This window comes from Vanellus vanellus, assembly GCF_965231255.1.
Source record: "Vanellus vanellus genome assembly, chromosome: 1".
Taxonomy (NCBI): Eukaryota; Metazoa; Chordata; class Aves; order Charadriiformes; family Charadriidae; genus Vanellus; species Vanellus vanellus.
Genome location: NC_138905.1, coordinates 56,136,232 through 56,152,793, shown reverse-complemented (window position 1 = coordinate 56,152,793; position 16,562 = coordinate 56,136,232). Strand labels below are relative to the sequence as shown.

Below are 16,562 nucleotides of genomic sequence, written 5' to 3'. Positions count from 1 at the left end.
ATAGTTACACGGGGGGGGAGGAGGAGACTTTAGGTCCCGTCCCTCCCCCGAGGTGGGACCCCCGGGGGTACCCGAAGTGGTGCCGGGCGGAGCGAAGAGGTGCGGTAGAGAGCAGCTCCAGCCGGTGCCCCCGCCGGCCGCCCCCCGCCGCCGGCGGGGCGGTGCTGCCGGGACGGCGGGACGGCCCGGGCGGTAGTAGGCGCCCTCCCCCAGCCCGGCCGCGGCCGGCCCCCGGCTGCCCCGCACCACCCCGCCGCGCCGGGAGAGCCGCCGAGCAGGAAGGGCCCGAGGTGAGCCGGGACGGGACTGGGCGCGCGGTCTCCGCCGCCGGGGCGAGTCGCTGGGCAGGGACCGGGGGGCGGCGAGGCCGTGGGCGGCGGCGGAGCGGGAGCGGGCGGCGGGGCCGCTCCGGGGCGGCGGGGGTTTGCTGGCCCACGGCAAACACGCACAGGGACAGGCAGAGAGACACAAAGACACAGAGCCCGGTCGCACACGCGTGCACACACAGACACCCACCCACCCACCCGCGAATACCGGGGGACCCCCACGGCCCCCTCCGCTCAGGACTGGCGTGGGCCACCCCTGGCTGTCCTCAGCCGGAGCGTGCAGGGCTGGAGATTCCTCAGGGTGCCGCGCCGAGGCAGAAGCACCCCCGGGGAACCGCGTTACCCTACGTCTGATGGGATGTTTTTGGTCCGTTTCCCAAGTGGGGTTCGTGCCCCCTCGTTCTCAGCCCGGCCCCGCAAGCCCCGATGGGGGAGAAGGGCTGTGGGAGGGATGCTGGAGGTTTGTTCAGCAGTGGGGAGGTTCCCCTACCCGGATCTGGCCGGGGCGGAGAGGGAGCGATGGCTGTGGTTTGTTTTCTGCATATTTCTGTATGCAGAGTTTTAGCGGTTCGACATCCATTTGCAGCTGTAAAAGCGCAAAGGCTGTGCTCGCTGCTTCCTTCTGTGGGACCCGCTGCCTTTCCGAATCGCCTGCCACGGGGCCTCTGCAGACGGTGCAGCGATGGGCTTCTACAAAAGCTCTTTTTTTGTTGTTGTTGTTGCAATAAAACCAAAACAAACCCACAGGAGCCAAAAAACATGCCCACGGGAGCTCTGGCCTGAGCTGGGACGGGGTTTGGGGCTTTGAAGCCAATGCACATGCCCCCAGTTTTGCCATCCTGGTTTCCAGAGCTGCCTGCCTGTGGTGCCCAGCCCCAGCTGCTCCTGTGTGCCGAGGGACCTGGCTTTCTCGGGTGGGAGCGATGTACCTCTTTGCTCTTTCAGTCCCAAGCTGTTCTGATTTGTGACTCCATCTCTGCCACCTTTCCTTCAACCAGGGATGGGGCTCAGCATGGTGAAGCTTCGGAGGTCCTCGGCAAGGGAGCAGCCCGCCCAAGGAAGACAGCAAGGGGTTGCAGTCTGACCCACACAGCCGGTACGGCACCTCGCACTCTGCTGCCACTGAACCTGCTGGGGCTGGGGCTGCTGCTGCTGGGAGGGCTGGTGGAGACGGGTGGTCCTGTGTGGAGATAGGAAGCAGGGAGAGGGTGCTCAAACAGAGGTCCCAGAACTCTTGCATCTGAAAACGCCCTCCTTATCCTGCCCTATATACAGGAGAGAGCAAAATGAATGTCTCGCAGGCACAAAGGCAAATTTATTTGGTGTGCCCCATAAAAAATCCAGCAAAGTAGGTCACTCGTGGAATAAGAAACGAAGCAGCGATGTTGCCGTTCCTGGAGAAGGCAGGTGGGGCTGTGGTGGGGCTGTGGTGATGAACACCTTTCTGCAGCAGCGAGGAGCCAGCCTGCCATCACAGGGGTGTTTGCTGGGTGAGACGCTGTCCTGCAGCACTGGCTGCTGGAGTCGGGGCTGCTTCTCCCCACTGTGGGCTCAGGGCAGGATCAGGCCTGTCCTACTGGGGCAGGTGAGATGTTCCTCACCCTAAGCCAACTTCTTCCCCCTCTCTTCCTCTGCTCCTAGATGGGGCAATGAAGCTGAACGAGCGGAGCGTGGCCCACTACGCCACCTGTGACTCACCTGCTGACCATGCCGGGTTCCTCCGCAAGCGGGTGGAGCGGCACCACCACCATGCCCACCACCACCACACCACCTCCTACCAGCGCCGCTGGTTCGTCCTCAAGGGCAATCTCCTCTTCTACTTTGAGGAGCGGGAGAGCCGGGAGCCCGTGGGGCTGGTGGTGCTGGAGGGCTGCACCGTGGAGCTGTGCGAGGCCGCCGAGGAGTTCGCCTTTGCCATCCGCTTTGACGACGCCGGTGCCAGGGCTTATGTGCTGGTGGCTGACGGGCAGGCTGCCATGGAAGCCTGGGTGAAGGCACTCTCACGGGCCAGCTTTGACTACATGCGGCTGGTGGTGAGGGAGCTGGAGAAGCAGCTGGAGGAGGCCTCCAAGAGCTTGGCTGCTTGCCACAAGTCTCCACGGAGGTCCTCCTCCTCTGGCAGGAAGAGGCACCTTTCCAACCCCGCCTTGCTGCCCCTCCAGGAGAAGCCCACTGTCCTGGAGAATGGTTACTCCACTTGGGGTAGTGGTGGTGGCATCCCCGTCGGGGCTGCCTGCCCCGACCATGATGGGGGGCACGCGAAGCCCCCGCCCCTGCCTCCGCGCCGGCGCTCAGCTGCCAGCAGCGCCATGGGGTCCCCGGTCCCTGGCCTCGCACCAGCCATGCCGGAGAGCCCGGTGTCACCAGAGACGGCCTGCTTCTCCAAGCTGCACAGCTGGTATGGGCAGGAGATCGCGGTGCTGAGACGGGAGTGGCAGGAGAGGCAGAAGAGGGGACACCCATGACTGGGGGCGCAAGCCACTGGCCAGCCGATGCCCAGCAGCCTGTCTCCCGTGCGGGAAGAGCGATGCAAGGGATGCTGCTTGCCCCCTGCCCTGGTCGGTGGCCAAGTGCGTGGTGCACGTGCGCTTCACGGGGCGTGTAGGAGGGACCCAGGTCTTCCACAAACCTCACATTTCATTTCCATGAGGCTTTATCCAGCTGGAGAGTGTGTAATATCAGCGGAGCCACCTTTAAACTCTCCTCTGCTGGTGATATGAGGTGCCCAAATCGGCACATATGCAATGAACTTCACCCAACAGGCTTGGCCTTTTGCCATCCTGGCATGGTGGATGCTCTGGGTGCTTCATCACCGACCTCTCCTTCGCCACTTTTTTTTTTGTTTTGTTTCTCAGCATGGAAGTTTGCACAGGTCAGCGTTTCTTATTGTCTGTGGTCTTGCGCCGAAGTCCTTCTGCCTTTGCTCTTTTGCTGCAGATAAGGCTGGGCTCTTACGAAATGCTTCCGACTGGCCACTGGCCCTTGTGGGTGCCTCCAGCCTTTCTGCCTCTCTCACCACAGGACACGTGTGAGCCACCATGGCTGTGGCTGGCCCAGCAGCCAGGGCAACAAGGACCGGGCTCCTGAGTCATTGTTTTTTTTAACTCTCATCTGCACTAACCTTCCTCCCTGCCAGATCTCTCAGGATGTGGATTTCATGGCCTTGCATCTGTCTCTTTGGGTGCCCGAGCTCAGCAGTGAGGCTGAAAAGGAGACACTGAGCCTGGTCTGAAGGAACGGCAAGGACCAGGAGCTCCCCAGGGCTGATCTGGACTCTGTCAACTGGTAGCCAAGCCTGTTAATGTCTCTGGCTCAAGCCTTCCCTGTTCCAAAAACAGGGACACTAAAGCCTCTTTGCCTTGCCAGGGGTGAATTTATCAGCCTCTGCACATACTTTAAGCTCCTGGAAAGTGCCATATAGGACTCAGCCAACTTGTTGGGCAGGTTGCCCGAGACAGCGTCCAGGGCTGCGCTCTTGCAGAGCCCCTCTCACTGTTTTGGCTCTGCCCAGCCCCCAGCAGAGCTGCGCAGTTGGAGGAGAGGCTGTGGAGGAGCAGGGAGGAGGAGAAGGCTGGCCCCGGGAAGAGAAGTAAAGGTGTGGGAGTGAGTTACAGGTTGCACTGACTGACTGCGTGTCAGCAGTGTCTGGGCTTGCTCCTCTAGCATCAAAGCCGTATCGCTGCCTTCTACCAAAGCCAGTGCCTGACCTGCTGGTGCTTCCCTCCAATTTCATGTCAACATCGCTCAGCTGATCTCCGTAGTACTTCCCATCCTCCCGTCGGGTGAGGAGGACTGCGGGGAGGCACGCCTATCACCTCGCTAAAGAAACAAACTTGTCCTTCAGTAGGTCAGAGACTTTGTCCACGAGGCCGACGGTACGAGTAGGTGGGTGCTGAGTCCAGGGACTGGAACACTGGAAGGTTTATAAATCTTCTCCCTTATCCTCTTGGCAAGGGCTGTTTTTCAGAGCAGAAAAAATGTGTGAAGCAGTCTTGTGCTTCCTATCTAACAGTGTTAAACCTGTTTTTATTGCCCTGTTTTATTAAGGAGCCTTGCTAGGAAAGCAAGAGGCCGTTCCAGGTCATGACTGGTAGGAACCTATTTGCCTTTCTGGAGTTAAACACACACAGCTTAATACTTTGCAATAGCCAGTAGAGATTGCCAATGCAGAAAACAAATGACTTCCATTAACTCTTGGTGCCTTTGAAAATATATCTCTGGTAGTTTGGGATGCCGAACTTCCAGCCTGCTGCCTAATTATGGCTCAATGGCATGTTAGAGGAAATCGGATGTTAAATCAGACCTTACAAATATGACTTTGGGCAGTGGGAGTGTGACCTTCACATATGAGTGATGCAATCCAGTCCTCTCCAGTTTGTGCCGGTATTTCTTCACAGTAGGGATCTTTGAGTTTGGGAGGATTATTTTTGTTCTGCTTTTAAAAGTGAAAACAGTTCAGAAAAAAATGGAGCAGGTGGCCATGGGCCAGTACCCAGGCTCTATGACAACCCAGCTGGCTGGACTTACGGGCCAGCTCTGCATCCCTATCTGATGCATAAATTGTTCAGTACTGCAGCATTCCCGGCTGGGAACCTGTCCCCTTCCCCTTGGCAGTGCAGCAGCGTCAGGGCATGGCACTACTCCGTGCCTCCTTGCTGTGAGCGTGGGTATTTTGGGGCCAGGGTCAGATTTGGCAAGCATTTTTCTATGGTTTGCATTGTTTGTTTTTTTTTTTCCAATACAGGGAGAACAATATTCCTGGTATCTCAGACTTACATAAGGCAGTTTGACAGTGAAGATTTAACTTCCAAAATAAATCAAAATGTAATGGCAGTTCCTACATGAGACCCAGGAATTGGGAGTGACTTGAAAGGGAAAAGAAATCAACAAAGCCAGTTCTGTCAGAACTGGAACTGAAACAGTATTATTCATTTAAGGGCAGTTTCACTTTTAAGAAGCTTAGTTTGTTTTAATAAGCCAGGATTGTGCTAGTAACACTACTAAAGAGCTTATATTTAATGCCTTAATCTGTCCCATTCAAATGGCACAATTTCCACGCTACCTGCCTTTGCGTTAGTACATATCCCAACTAAATCCTAAATCCTACAAATGAGAAGCTGCGCTCTGCTTTCTGTTTGATCGCATTTGGAGTAATTTTGTGTTTTATTCTGCAGCACTGAGAAGAAAATTGCTGAACCCTGAACAGTATTTGTACTTGGTGCAGCTGTCTGTGCCGGGGCCTTTGCGAGGTCTCCACAGCGCTGCGTGACTTTGGATGCGCATGGTCAGGGCTTCCTCACCATCCTGCTCACATAACAAGGATGGCCCTTTAGTAAAGAGCCACAATGGAGCCATGCCCAAATTTGTATGGAGGTACAGGTTTTTTTAATGACCACTCCTCTGAGGTGGAGGCTGTCAAACCAGCTCAGCTGAGGACTGGTGGTGATGGCAGCGCCTTTGAAGCATCCCCCAGGCAGAAGGTCAGGATTTCAGCTTCCTGAGATTGCACATGCAGATGGCTAATGGCGTGTCCTCTCTTTCTGTCTGCAGGCAGAGATCGTTGCAGGAAAAGCACAGCATTTTCATTGTCCCCTACAGCAAAATAAGACTGATTGCCACACACTTGTTTTTTTTCTCTGGTCATTCAGGTTTGGACTGTTTCACCTCCCGCCTTTGCTTTTCCTTATTATTTTTAAAAACTAGAAAATGTCTGGGCAGCACAAAATAGGTTCCTTAGCAAAGGAGGGGGCTGAACACTAAGGCTGAATGGTTATTTTTCTTAAAGTACTGAAGTCAAATCCTTTCCTAAGAGTTGTCTTTAGCATAATAATTCAAAAGCGATGAGAGAAAAATGCTAGAATTTAGAAGAAATTGAAGACTGAAAGAGGGAGGGAGATGCTGACATGGCCTTTGTAAGCTGCACCAAGAAAGGATCCTGATCCTTCTAAAAGAGCTGATGAAAACCTTCTGTTTTTCTGAGGCTGGGATTTCAGATTCAGGCCCATAATGTATTGTATTATTTCTGCACATTTATCTTTTTTTTTTTTTTATAGAACAACTGTGGTGATGTTTTCCACCGAATCCAGGTCCTAGTGACTAGAGTAACCTAAAGATTTTAGCCATGGCCACCACTAGCCGTTGGGTGGATGTTTACAACCAACACCGAACACTGCATTTGTAGTTTTGGGGGGCGGGTGACCCCCTTGAGCATTACCCACCTCAACTGCCTTTGCAGAGAAAATTAAGTAACCCCCACACATCACCCAGGGAACATGTGTGGCGTTCCTGTGTGAGTGGCATCTTCATAAATCTGCCCAATTAACAGCCAACACTACGAATGACCTGCAGTTAACGCTCCTGTCTCTTCAAGCGCTTGTATTTTAGGTAGCCTACGTGTTTCTTTTTTTTTTTTTTTTTGGTTAAGAGGCGGTTTTGCATGTGCCGTCGTTTCGCACGCGGAACTCGTACTACGCGTATTCAAGATGTTGTTATCGTTTGTATTTTATGCCATGAAGCCGAATAAACGCGCTGTTGATTTGTAACCCGCCCGCTGCCAATGGAGCTGTGAGCCCCCAACACGGGCGGGAAACCTCTGCGGGGCTCGCCCTGCCCCTTTGCGGGGTCACCCGGGCCGGTTGTCCTCTCTCGAGCCTTAATGGGCCCACTGAAAGGCGGGAGGCGCAGAAAGGCCTCCCGCTTCCCTTACCCCTCCCCCCGCCCCGGTGGGAGCCATAGCGGCCGTAGGGCGGGGCCGTCCCGTGCATGCGTAGTGGCGATCTCGCCCCTCCTCCTCGAGCCTCGCGAGAACCGGAAGCCCCGCCGCCCCGGATAACGCCTCGGCTCGGCCGTTACGGTAGCCCAGTGAGGGGCAGGAGGGAGGATGGCGGCGGCCAGCGGGCGGCTCCTGGCGGCGGCCGCGGGTTGCTTCGGGCGGGCAGGCTGGGGCGAGCCGCGCCGCTCCCCGGCCGCGCTGCTTGTGCCCTCCCGGAGCGCCACCGTCACCCGCAGCGGCGCCATTTTGCCCAAGCCGGTTAAGGTGAGTGAGGGCCGAGCGGGTGGTGGCGGCAGCCAATCACGGCATACCGGATGTCAGCGGTGGCCAATCAGTGCTGGTGTATCTGCTGTGGGTGGGACGGTGGGAGTGAGTGACAGTTTCTAGGCTAATGAGTGGCTCCTTGTGGGCGGGGCGGGGATGCGGAAGCGGTCGCCCGCGGGAGGGTGACGGGAGCGGCCCTGGGGGTCGGGGGGGGCCCGGTCGGCCCGTTTACCCCCGAGCGGGTGGGTGCTGCTCCGACGGGGGTCCCCGCGCCATGGGGAGATAAACACCCGCCTGTACACAGCCGTTTCTCGCCCGCAACCGCTTTCCCTTCCTAAGCCACTAGTGTTCCCTGCCCCGAGCTCCCTGCGGGTTCCTGCTCCCCCGGTGCTGGGGTTTGTACAAGGTGCCCAAGGTGCCGTCTACGATGGCGTGACTGGCGAGGTAGGTGTGGGGAGAGCAGTGGACGTTGTCTGCCTCGACCTCAGTAAGGCTTTTTACACTGTCTCCCGTAACATCCTCATAAGTAGGATTAGGAAGCGTGGGTTAGATGGGCGGACAGTGAGGTGGATTGAGAACTGGCTGAGCTCAGAGGGTTGTGATCAGCGGTGGAGTCTGGTTGGAGACTGTAACTAGCGGTGTTCCCCAGGGGTTAGCACTGGGTCCAGTCCTATTCAACATACTCAACAACGCCCTGGATGAGGGGACAGAGTGTACCCTCAGCAAGTTTGCTGATGACACAAAACTGGGAGGAGTAGCTGACACACCAGAAGGCTGTGTTGCCATACAGCAAGACCTGGGCGGAGAGAAACCTAATGCAATTCAACAAGGGCAAGTTTAGGGCCTTTCATCTGGGGAGGAATAACCCTGTCACCAGTACCAGTTAGGGGTTGACCTGCTGGAAAGCAGCTCTGCAGAGAGGGACCTGGGACTCCTGGTGGACAAGTTGACCATGAGGCAGCAATGTGCCCTTGTGGCCAAGAAAGCCAATGGTATCCTGGGGTGCATTAAAGAGAGTGTGGCCAGCAGGTTGAGGGAGGTCATCCTCCCCTTCTACTGGGCCCTGGTGATGCCACATCTGGAGCAGAGTCTAGTTCTGGGCTCCCCAGTTCAAGAAAGACAAGAAACTGCTGGAGGGAGTCCAGCAGAGGGCTATGAAGATAATCAGGGGACTGGAGCATCTCTCTTATAAGGAAAGGCTGAGAGACTGGAGTCTGTTTAGCCCAGAGAAGTGAAGACTGAAAGAGGATCTCATCAATGCTTATACACATCTTAAAGGGCGGGTGTCAAGATGATGTGGCCAGACTCTTTTCAGTGGTGTCCAGTGACATGACAAGGGGCAATGGGCACCAACTGGAATACAGGAAATTCCTTCTCAACATGAGGAGGAACTTCTTTACTTTGAGGGTGGCAGAGCAGTGGAACAGGCTGCCTGGAGAGTTTGTGGAGTCTCCTTCTCTGGAGATATTCAGAACTCATCTGGATGTGTTCCTGTGCAACCTGCTGTAGGTGACCCTGCTCAGGCAGGGGGGTTGGACTAGATGATCTCTGAAGGTCCCTTCCAACCCCTACCATTCTGGGATTCTGTGTGATGCGGTGACAGGGGGTCCAGCACTAGGGAAGGCAAAGAGTTCTTCCCACTGCTCCCTGGGCCCTCTATGCCCTCGTGGAGCCGGGCGAGCATAGGCTCAGCCACAGAGCAGCTGGTAAAGATTAATCTTTTCCAATCAACTCCTTGCAGACACCCTTCGGCCTCCTCAGAGTGTTCAGTGTTGTGATCCCTTTCCTGTACGTCGGGACTCAGATCAGTAAGAACTTTGCAGCCCTACTTGAAGAACATGATATTTTTGTCCCAGAAGATGACGATGATGATGATTAAAGGGTATGTCATTAAGATTTACAGCAATCTAATTATTTGTGCTTCCTGTTTGGCTTGGGGCAGAGAGGCAGATCTCAGAAGTACAGACAGCAACAGCTCTGAAAGATGAATTTGCAGTTAAACACACGGACACCTGCAGGTGTACTGCACCTGGCTATGAACTTTTCAGTTCCTTTATACTGGAATAGGCCAGACTGGTATCTGACTGTGAAATCTCTACAACATACATTTTTTAAAGATCATAATAAACTCATGGCGGTTTAGATCTTGTAATTTGAACAAGAAATAAAAATAAACTGTTGTCAGTGAGGGTCTATACTGCAGACAGAAAAGAGGGACTTCAGTGTTATTACACATTTACGTGTTTAAGTCTTCCACTAACTCACAGAATGAGTATTTTAAAAGAAAATGAAATTCTGATATAGAGGTGAATAATTTGAGAAAACTCCAGAACCCATTGGAACAAACTGTCCAGTGGGTGTTACAACACTGATCTCTGGAGTAGTTGGTCCATTCAGACTCATCAGATAAAGGTGATTTATTCCTGCTCTTCCTTTATCTACAGTACACTACATTACACTTCCCTCCATTTTATGTTATTCTGTTTGGCTTGCACTTGCGTAAAGACTTGAGTTTGGGTATATTTCTTTATAGAACAAAGAAGTTGCTTCAAATAAATTGTTGTAAATAGTGTTGTTTTATAATCAGCCTGGTGGATGTATTCCATTTGATAAAGGGGGTTTCCAGTGTGCACTCTGCAGCTAAAAACAGAGAATTAAATGGTTGTAAAGACTGCAGTGGCCTGTTAGAAACTCCTTTTATGTAAACCGCCACCTTGTGTGATTCATGGGGAGGGTACGGACTGGAGCTCAGTACAGTATATCTGAAGAGTAATGGCTTATTGTTCCATTTGCAGAACTGTAACAGAAGAACAGAAGGGAGAAAACCATTGACAAAGCAATGGTTCCAACATCTGTCACCTGTGTTTTGTCCTTCCTAAATGGGACGGGGGGCTCTGTATCCCCTTTGCCAGTGAGTGTCCTGCACTTGTCTGTATGATGGAAATCTGTAGATCTGGGTTGAAGGGAGTGCTTGATAGGCCCTGCATCCTTGCACACACACAATCACCTCATCAAAGACTGCTTGGGATTACTTTTATTAGCAATATGGGAAACACTTAATTAAAGATCAAAAGATTGAGATGTCTGATTTTGGTCTTGTGTTTTTACAGATTATGTGCCTATGTGCTAGCATTACTGTCTTAACCTTTCTACCTCTGTACGTTCCAGTAAGGAGGCTCCCTTCATATTATTTCCTCTTATGAGTCCTTTCTGTAATTCAGTACTAATCTACAGTACATGATAGGAATCCTAGAGGAAGCAGCAGCCCTACAACACAGCCCCGTTAAAAGAATGGTGTTCATATTGACACTGGCAGTGCACTTCAAATAATGCTGATTTACAACCTAGCAGGTATATCTGATGGGGACTATACCATTAATTTCACCTCACTGAGGATTAATCTTAAGTATTATCATTGTAGAGTTAAAAGTTTTGAATAGCTTTGGTAAAAGGTTAAAATCACAAGTGGCAAACTAATTCACTGATGTGTTTTATAGCATTTAATCTCCGAATAGCGAAAATCTCTGAATGCTCTGGCTCCAAGTACCTAGTATCTACTAGGTAGTTCACTACTTCCTTCTGTATGAGCCCAAATATATTTATTTTTTTAACTGTGTATAAACTTCAACTCTTCTTTTCATAGAAGTGTTTGCTATTGCAATTAAATCCTTGCATAATAGACTTAAAAGGTCTTCTCTACTGCTGGGGCATGCATAGAGTATCATCAGTCACATCAGAGACCAGCTGTTTTCTCAAATACCTTGAAAGGTTTGTCAGGTTTGGTTTGTTTTTGTTTTTTTGTTGTTTGTTTTTTGTTTGTTTGTTTGTTTTGTTTGTTTTTTTTTGTTTTGTTTTTTTTTTGTTTTTGTTTTTGTTTTTGTTTTTTTTTTTTAAGACAGCATTGCCCCAGTGCGTCTCTCATGGTTTCTGGTCACTAGAGCTCGCCTCTTCTCTTGACTGCTCACTCTTCCCTTCAGTATTCATGTAGCTGTTAAAAAGTTGTGGTTTTTTTTAATGTTGCACACATTAGCATGGTGTATAGTTCCAACAGCCACATTTGCTCCCTTATTATTTAGCACAGCTTTTGATGTTTGCTCTGTAACTCTCCAGTGCAGCTACTGAGAGAAAAAGGAGCCTGCAATCTGAGTAACCCCAACAGCTGTAGTTGAAGACAGTTGGCAGGTTCTTGAGTCACTCAGTATCTGAATTGTCCGCTCCTTCCCTAAGGCTGCCTGAGAAGTGGTGGCTCCAGTTCATCTGCTCTTGGGAGCCAAACATGTCCCTGCTCCCATTTTCTATACTGCCAAATGCTGTATTACTGCTTTATCCCACCACATTGCCTGGCCCTTGCTGACCATGTCAACCCTGTTCTTAAAAACATCCCAGCCCTGAAGGCCCTAGGTACACAGCAGTGCTGCTTTACAGTCTTCATATGGGGAAGCAAGCCCCAGTATTTAGTCAAGGATAAAAAGAAGTTTGAGCATACTACAAAGATTCAATGCTGACCACACATGGGGGAGCTCCAGCACTGAGTTACGTCCTGAAAACCTGTTCTGACTGGTGAAAGAACAAATTATCCTTACCTTTTGAGAAAGGGAGCTAGTAATTCCCAATTCAATTAAGGAGGTGATGGTAGGACACCATCTTCTGCTAGGCATCAGAAGCTCTTATAGAGCCCCCCTATTCTAGACAACAGTACAAAACCCCAGGTAATTTCATTTTACAGCAGGGAAACGGACTTTGCTGATCTTTTTCTTGCACAGAGGGCTTTATCAGCCTATTGGATTTTATGCCCTTCTCTGGGAGGAAGTAAAAAAGAGACTAGCGTCCAAATAAAAAACACAAGGTCAACAGAGTCATAGCATGAAATTTCAAAACACTGCATGAATACAGATGGGCCTCAAGCACAAGAATATTTATGTGACTACACTGGCTTTTCTGCTCTTTCTTCCGCAGAGCTGACATCTACGCGTGGGGCTGCAGGCTAAGCAGAAAACCCAAAACCCCACATACAGGTTGTGTTCTGGTTATTCAGCAGACACTCCAGGGCAAGTGATAGGACAAACTCCCAGTGAAAATACACACTGCCAAACTAGGAAATCACAGCTCTTCATACATATCATAATGACTTGCACACACTCTGGATTCAGATTTAGTCATTAGGCTCCTAATATGCTACACAATCTTTCTGTACAGTTTTTTTTTTTCTACTATATGGAGCTTTATTTGTAATACAAGGCAGGCAGACATAGAGTCAATCTCTCAGGGATCGTGGCCGTCATAGAATTTGGACAGAAAGTCTTTAGGTCGTGGGGTTTCCGTCTCATGGAAATACCTCATGACGTGAGTCCTCTGCTTCCACACCTGAATGGTTTCTTGAAGCTCCATTTTTCCCTGCATACAGACAAAAGAATTTTAGACTAGTTCTCAGTCAGAGCCTGATTCTAACTACATACAGCACCATGAAAGTTATTTGAATGCACTTAGAAACACCCTTAAGATAGCTGCATCGACAATTCTGTACTCCTAAGACTGCCTGCATCATCTATACTGCGACACAAATATAGATACTGTTCCTGCCTTGTGATTTTAATGCTTCATGTCCTGTATTAACAAGTCGCTTGTCTCTACAACACAGCTTCCCAGCCCTGCGGAATAGGCAAGGGACCCTGCCCCCTTCTTAGAACCTGGCTTGCTTCTCTTATGACTAGCATAAAATTCTACATAATATCCCTAACTTTCATGCATCTCTATTTTTTTTTTTTTTTAATAGCAGCAAGTTACCCGTAAAACTAAGTAAAATTGCTGCTTAGAGCTTTGCATCAGCATCGCTACCACAGAGATATTAAACATGACTTCTTCATGACTCCAGTTTAGGAATTATTGTACTGGGTTTGGACAATTACAGCTCAGGGCAGAATGAGACAGCCTGGAACTGTCACCTACTGTATCCACATAGGCTTCTGTTTCCAGATTTTTTTCATCATGTAAAGACAGACAAACTGTCTTGAAATGCAAGAAATACAACAGGTGAGCACGGCAGTCCTTGGTTGGAAGCTTTCTAATGCATTAGAACTGAAGAGGTCAGTTATTGTTACTCAGACTCATTTCAAAGTTGTGCCCTCTTCGTAGGTCCATTACTGCTTTGAGCCAGACGTGTTACAGACTCAGGGTGTTTTGCCACCCAAAGCCAGCCTCCCACCAAGTACCATGTTTCAGAATCAGCAAAGAAAATCACATTGCAATCTAAGGAAGTACTGTAAGGAGTAGAAAGGTAATTTTTAATAGTAAACTATCTAGCAACATCTTTTTTCCTCTGTCTTTGATTGCCATTGTTTTCTAAAAATCACCAAACCACAAACATAGTATTTAAACTACCATTTTGCTTGCCATACATGCTCTTTTAAACATCTGCAAACTAGAAGAGTCAGTACACCGAGTGACAGAAATCTGTATTCTAGCAACTCTTGACTTAGGTGAGTTAAGACCCTGTTCCTCTGTATGCTAAAGCCGCTTGATACCTTATCAACAGGTTTGTTGACAGAGATAAACCAATCTGGATTGCAAGAGACAACTCTTCCACAGTACAAGCTGAGATAAAAACTGTCCCCCTCTTCCATCACACTCGCCACCAACTATCCACTCTCATTTTCTGCAGCTTCAACAAAATGGGAATAACTTGTTTGTACCTTAATAACCAGCATGTCTATCACCCGTGGATCTGTAACATGGGCATTCTTCATGAACATCTCCCGCACCTTGTTACGCCCCTGTTTCACCGTGATGTCCAGCTGGTATAGGTGTACTAGGGAAAACAGAACATCCACAGAGGTCAGCTATATTGCTTTTCATTTTTTCCACTGACAACATGCAACCCAACCCTACAAAACACTAGGCAGTCATTTGTTCTTGCCGTAGCTGCCCACTTCACTAATACAATTAATTTAAAGCGAATAAACGCAACCACGGCACGAGTCCCAGTGCAACTGCAAGGAGGCAGGCAAAGCCAAGCGACAACTAAAGCATGAGGAAATCGAAGTTGCCCCTCCCGGGGGAGGCCACGGCAAACCCGGCCGCGCCGGACCGGCGGGACTGTGCTACGTCGGGAGCGACGGAGAGCCCGCAGCCCCGGCACGACCGCGTTCACCTGCCCCGCACGCAGCGGGGAATTGGGCCGCACACCGGGGATAACCGGCACCCCGCGACGGGCCCTTTAAACGCCCAACGGCTGCGGGGCGGCCGTTGCGACCTTGAGCTCGCGCTCCCGCCCGCGCATGCGCGACCGGCTCCGCGCCCCTCACCCACCCGTGTTGGGCACCTCGCGGTACCAGGCCCGGTACAGCTCCCTCACGCGCCGCTTTGCCTCGCTCAGGTCCCGGCTGAAGATCGGCTTCACCGCCACAGACGCCACTCCCTTCCCCGCCACCGCCATGTTGTTGCAGCCGCCGCCGCGGCGACTCCTGCCCCGCCGCCGGTGGGAACGCGCACCGGCACGGCGACCTTCTATTGGCCGGCCGCGCTGCCACTCCAACCCTTTTGGGCGGTGGCCTCCCACCTGATTGGTGGGGACAAATTCCAGTCACCGCTGGCTGTGGGGAGGAGCAATGCAGTGGGTGGGCGGGGCCGCGGTATGGCCCGCCTCCCGGGCCCGTTGGGCCTGTACCACCCCTCACCCCTCCACCCCGTCCTGCGCCGGCGGGAGCGGCCGTGCCCGGGGGCTCTGGGGGAGGCGGGGGGTCGCAGGAGAGCGGGAGGCGAAGGGACAGCCGAGCAAGGGGGGGAGTAACCGGTCGGTACGAGGAGGGGCGGGTTTAGTCTCGCCAGGCTCACCGAGGGGAGGCCTTCAAGGTGCCACGGTCTCACGACAGTGACCGGGGAGGGAGCAGCCACCGCGGGCGCCTGAGTAGCCCTTGCCGGTCCCTGCCGCCCCGGAGTCACCTGCAGGCGCAGGCCCCGAGGCACTGAGTGAGAGAAGGCAGCAGGACGCTTCTCGGCAGGGGCTCCGTCCTCACAGCGGCCCACTCTCCTCTTACCCGTGCTGGGACAGAGCCTACCCCCAGCCCAACACCCCCTGGTTGGCTTTTAAGGCCATTTTTGCCTTGGAGATGCTTTCCCCTCCCCGACTATCAGTGTTAGATCTCTATTTTGCAATGATCTATTTGTTCCCTCTTGCATCCAAAGTGCCACACCAACTGATGTTTGCAGCTGCAGATTGACTTTCTTTCAATGCATTCTTGCATGCTAGAAAGTCCCTGCTCCAGGTATACCTGTGCTTTGTATCCAAATACGTGATTGCTGGAATCGTTTCTGATTAAAGTTTATTTCACTGACAGCTTCTTTTTAAAAACACTAATGTGTGTGCTGGTAACTATAAACCCAAGCATATTCAGGTCAGTGTCATTGAACCAACCAGAAAAGTAACACTGAAAAGATCTTGAAAGAAACTGGTGGGGTGCCGGCTGTAAGGAGAGAATTGTCGAGTGAGTTTCTGAGGCAGGTCTGTGAGAACCACAAAGAGGAGAGGGTGGGAGGGAAAGAAGACTTTTCAGACCACTTTTATTCTTTCGGATTATTTTGTAGATGAAAAGCATATAAATGTGCAGTTCCTGCTGAAGTAAAAATCTTAACAACGGTATTATGTATTTGCATAATTCAATAGCTTTTAAAGCTTCCAAAATTAGTCATTAGAAAGATGGGATGATGCGAATATGGATTTCTTTAGTTGTGATTATGCATAGAAGCTCCTTTATGCTATGGTCTGTTCAGCCATGTGGTTAAAAGACAGTTACTACTAATCTGAACATCAACATATCTTAACACCTTGCAAAACAATTTTTCAGGAATATTGCAGGAAGAAAGAGAAAAGCAGCTCTGAAATCTACAGCTGTACTGTTTCAAACAGCATAACTCCATCCCTTTGTGAGTTCCAAACCTGCTCAAGAGTTGACTTTATGCAATGCTGAAAAAAAGCAGCTTTCAGGAACTATTTAGGTAGGACACGCTAAATTTAGACACCAAGATTCCTCTTAAAGTGTATTTGTAGGAATTTCTGTATTTCACAAATGACCTGCTTCTGTGGTGGAAACACCATATGGATTATTTACGAACTCCTTCTTGGTATTTACTCCTACTGGAGGCATAGTGTGACAGAAGGGTTTTCAGGCATTTCTCTGGATTAAAACTTGCTTTCTTTGGGGCTA

General features: G+C 51.0%; 3 protein-coding genes across 3 annotated transcripts; 2 read left to right on the top strand and 1 right to left on the bottom strand.

Moving 5' to 3' along the window:
- The first annotated feature begins 282 nt into the window (after nt 1–282).
- On the top strand, nt 283–3,075 carry PHETA2 (PH domain containing endocytic trafficking adaptor 2). The gene is made up of 3 exons (XM_082489366.1): nt 283–290; nt 1,325–1,422; nt 1,968–3,075. The coding sequence occupies exon 3, from the start codon at nt 1,976–1,978 to the stop codon at nt 2,789–2,791; it is 816 nt and encodes a 271-aa protein (XP_082345492.1). The 5' UTR covers nt 283–290; nt 1,325–1,422; nt 1,968–1,975; the 3' UTR covers nt 2,792–3,075.
- A 4,056-nt stretch (nt 3,076–7,131) lies between these two features.
- SMDT1 (single-pass membrane protein with aspartate rich tail 1) lies at nt 7,132–10,450 on the top strand. Its single transcript, XM_082482079.1, has 3 exons — nt 7,132–7,362; nt 9,104–9,244; nt 10,158–10,450. The coding sequence occupies exons 1-2, from the start codon at nt 7,207–7,209 to the stop codon at nt 9,239–9,241; spliced, it is 294 nt and encodes a 97-aa protein (XP_082338205.1). The 5' UTR covers nt 7,132–7,206; the 3' UTR covers nt 9,242–9,244; nt 10,158–10,450.
- Nucleotides 10,451–10,599: 149 nt separating this feature from the next.
- NDUFA6 (NADH:ubiquinone oxidoreductase subunit A6) lies at nt 10,600–14,845 on the bottom strand. Its single transcript, XM_082482069.1, has 3 exons — nt 14,668–14,845; nt 14,052–14,167; nt 10,600–12,756 (listed from the first exon to the last, which is right to left on the bottom strand). Exons 1-3 carry the CDS (start codon nt 14,792–14,794, stop codon nt 12,625–12,627), a joined length of 375 nt encoding a protein of 124 aa, XP_082338195.1. The 5' UTR covers nt 14,795–14,845; the 3' UTR covers nt 10,600–12,624.
- Nucleotides 14,846–16,562: the final 1,717 nt, after the last annotated feature.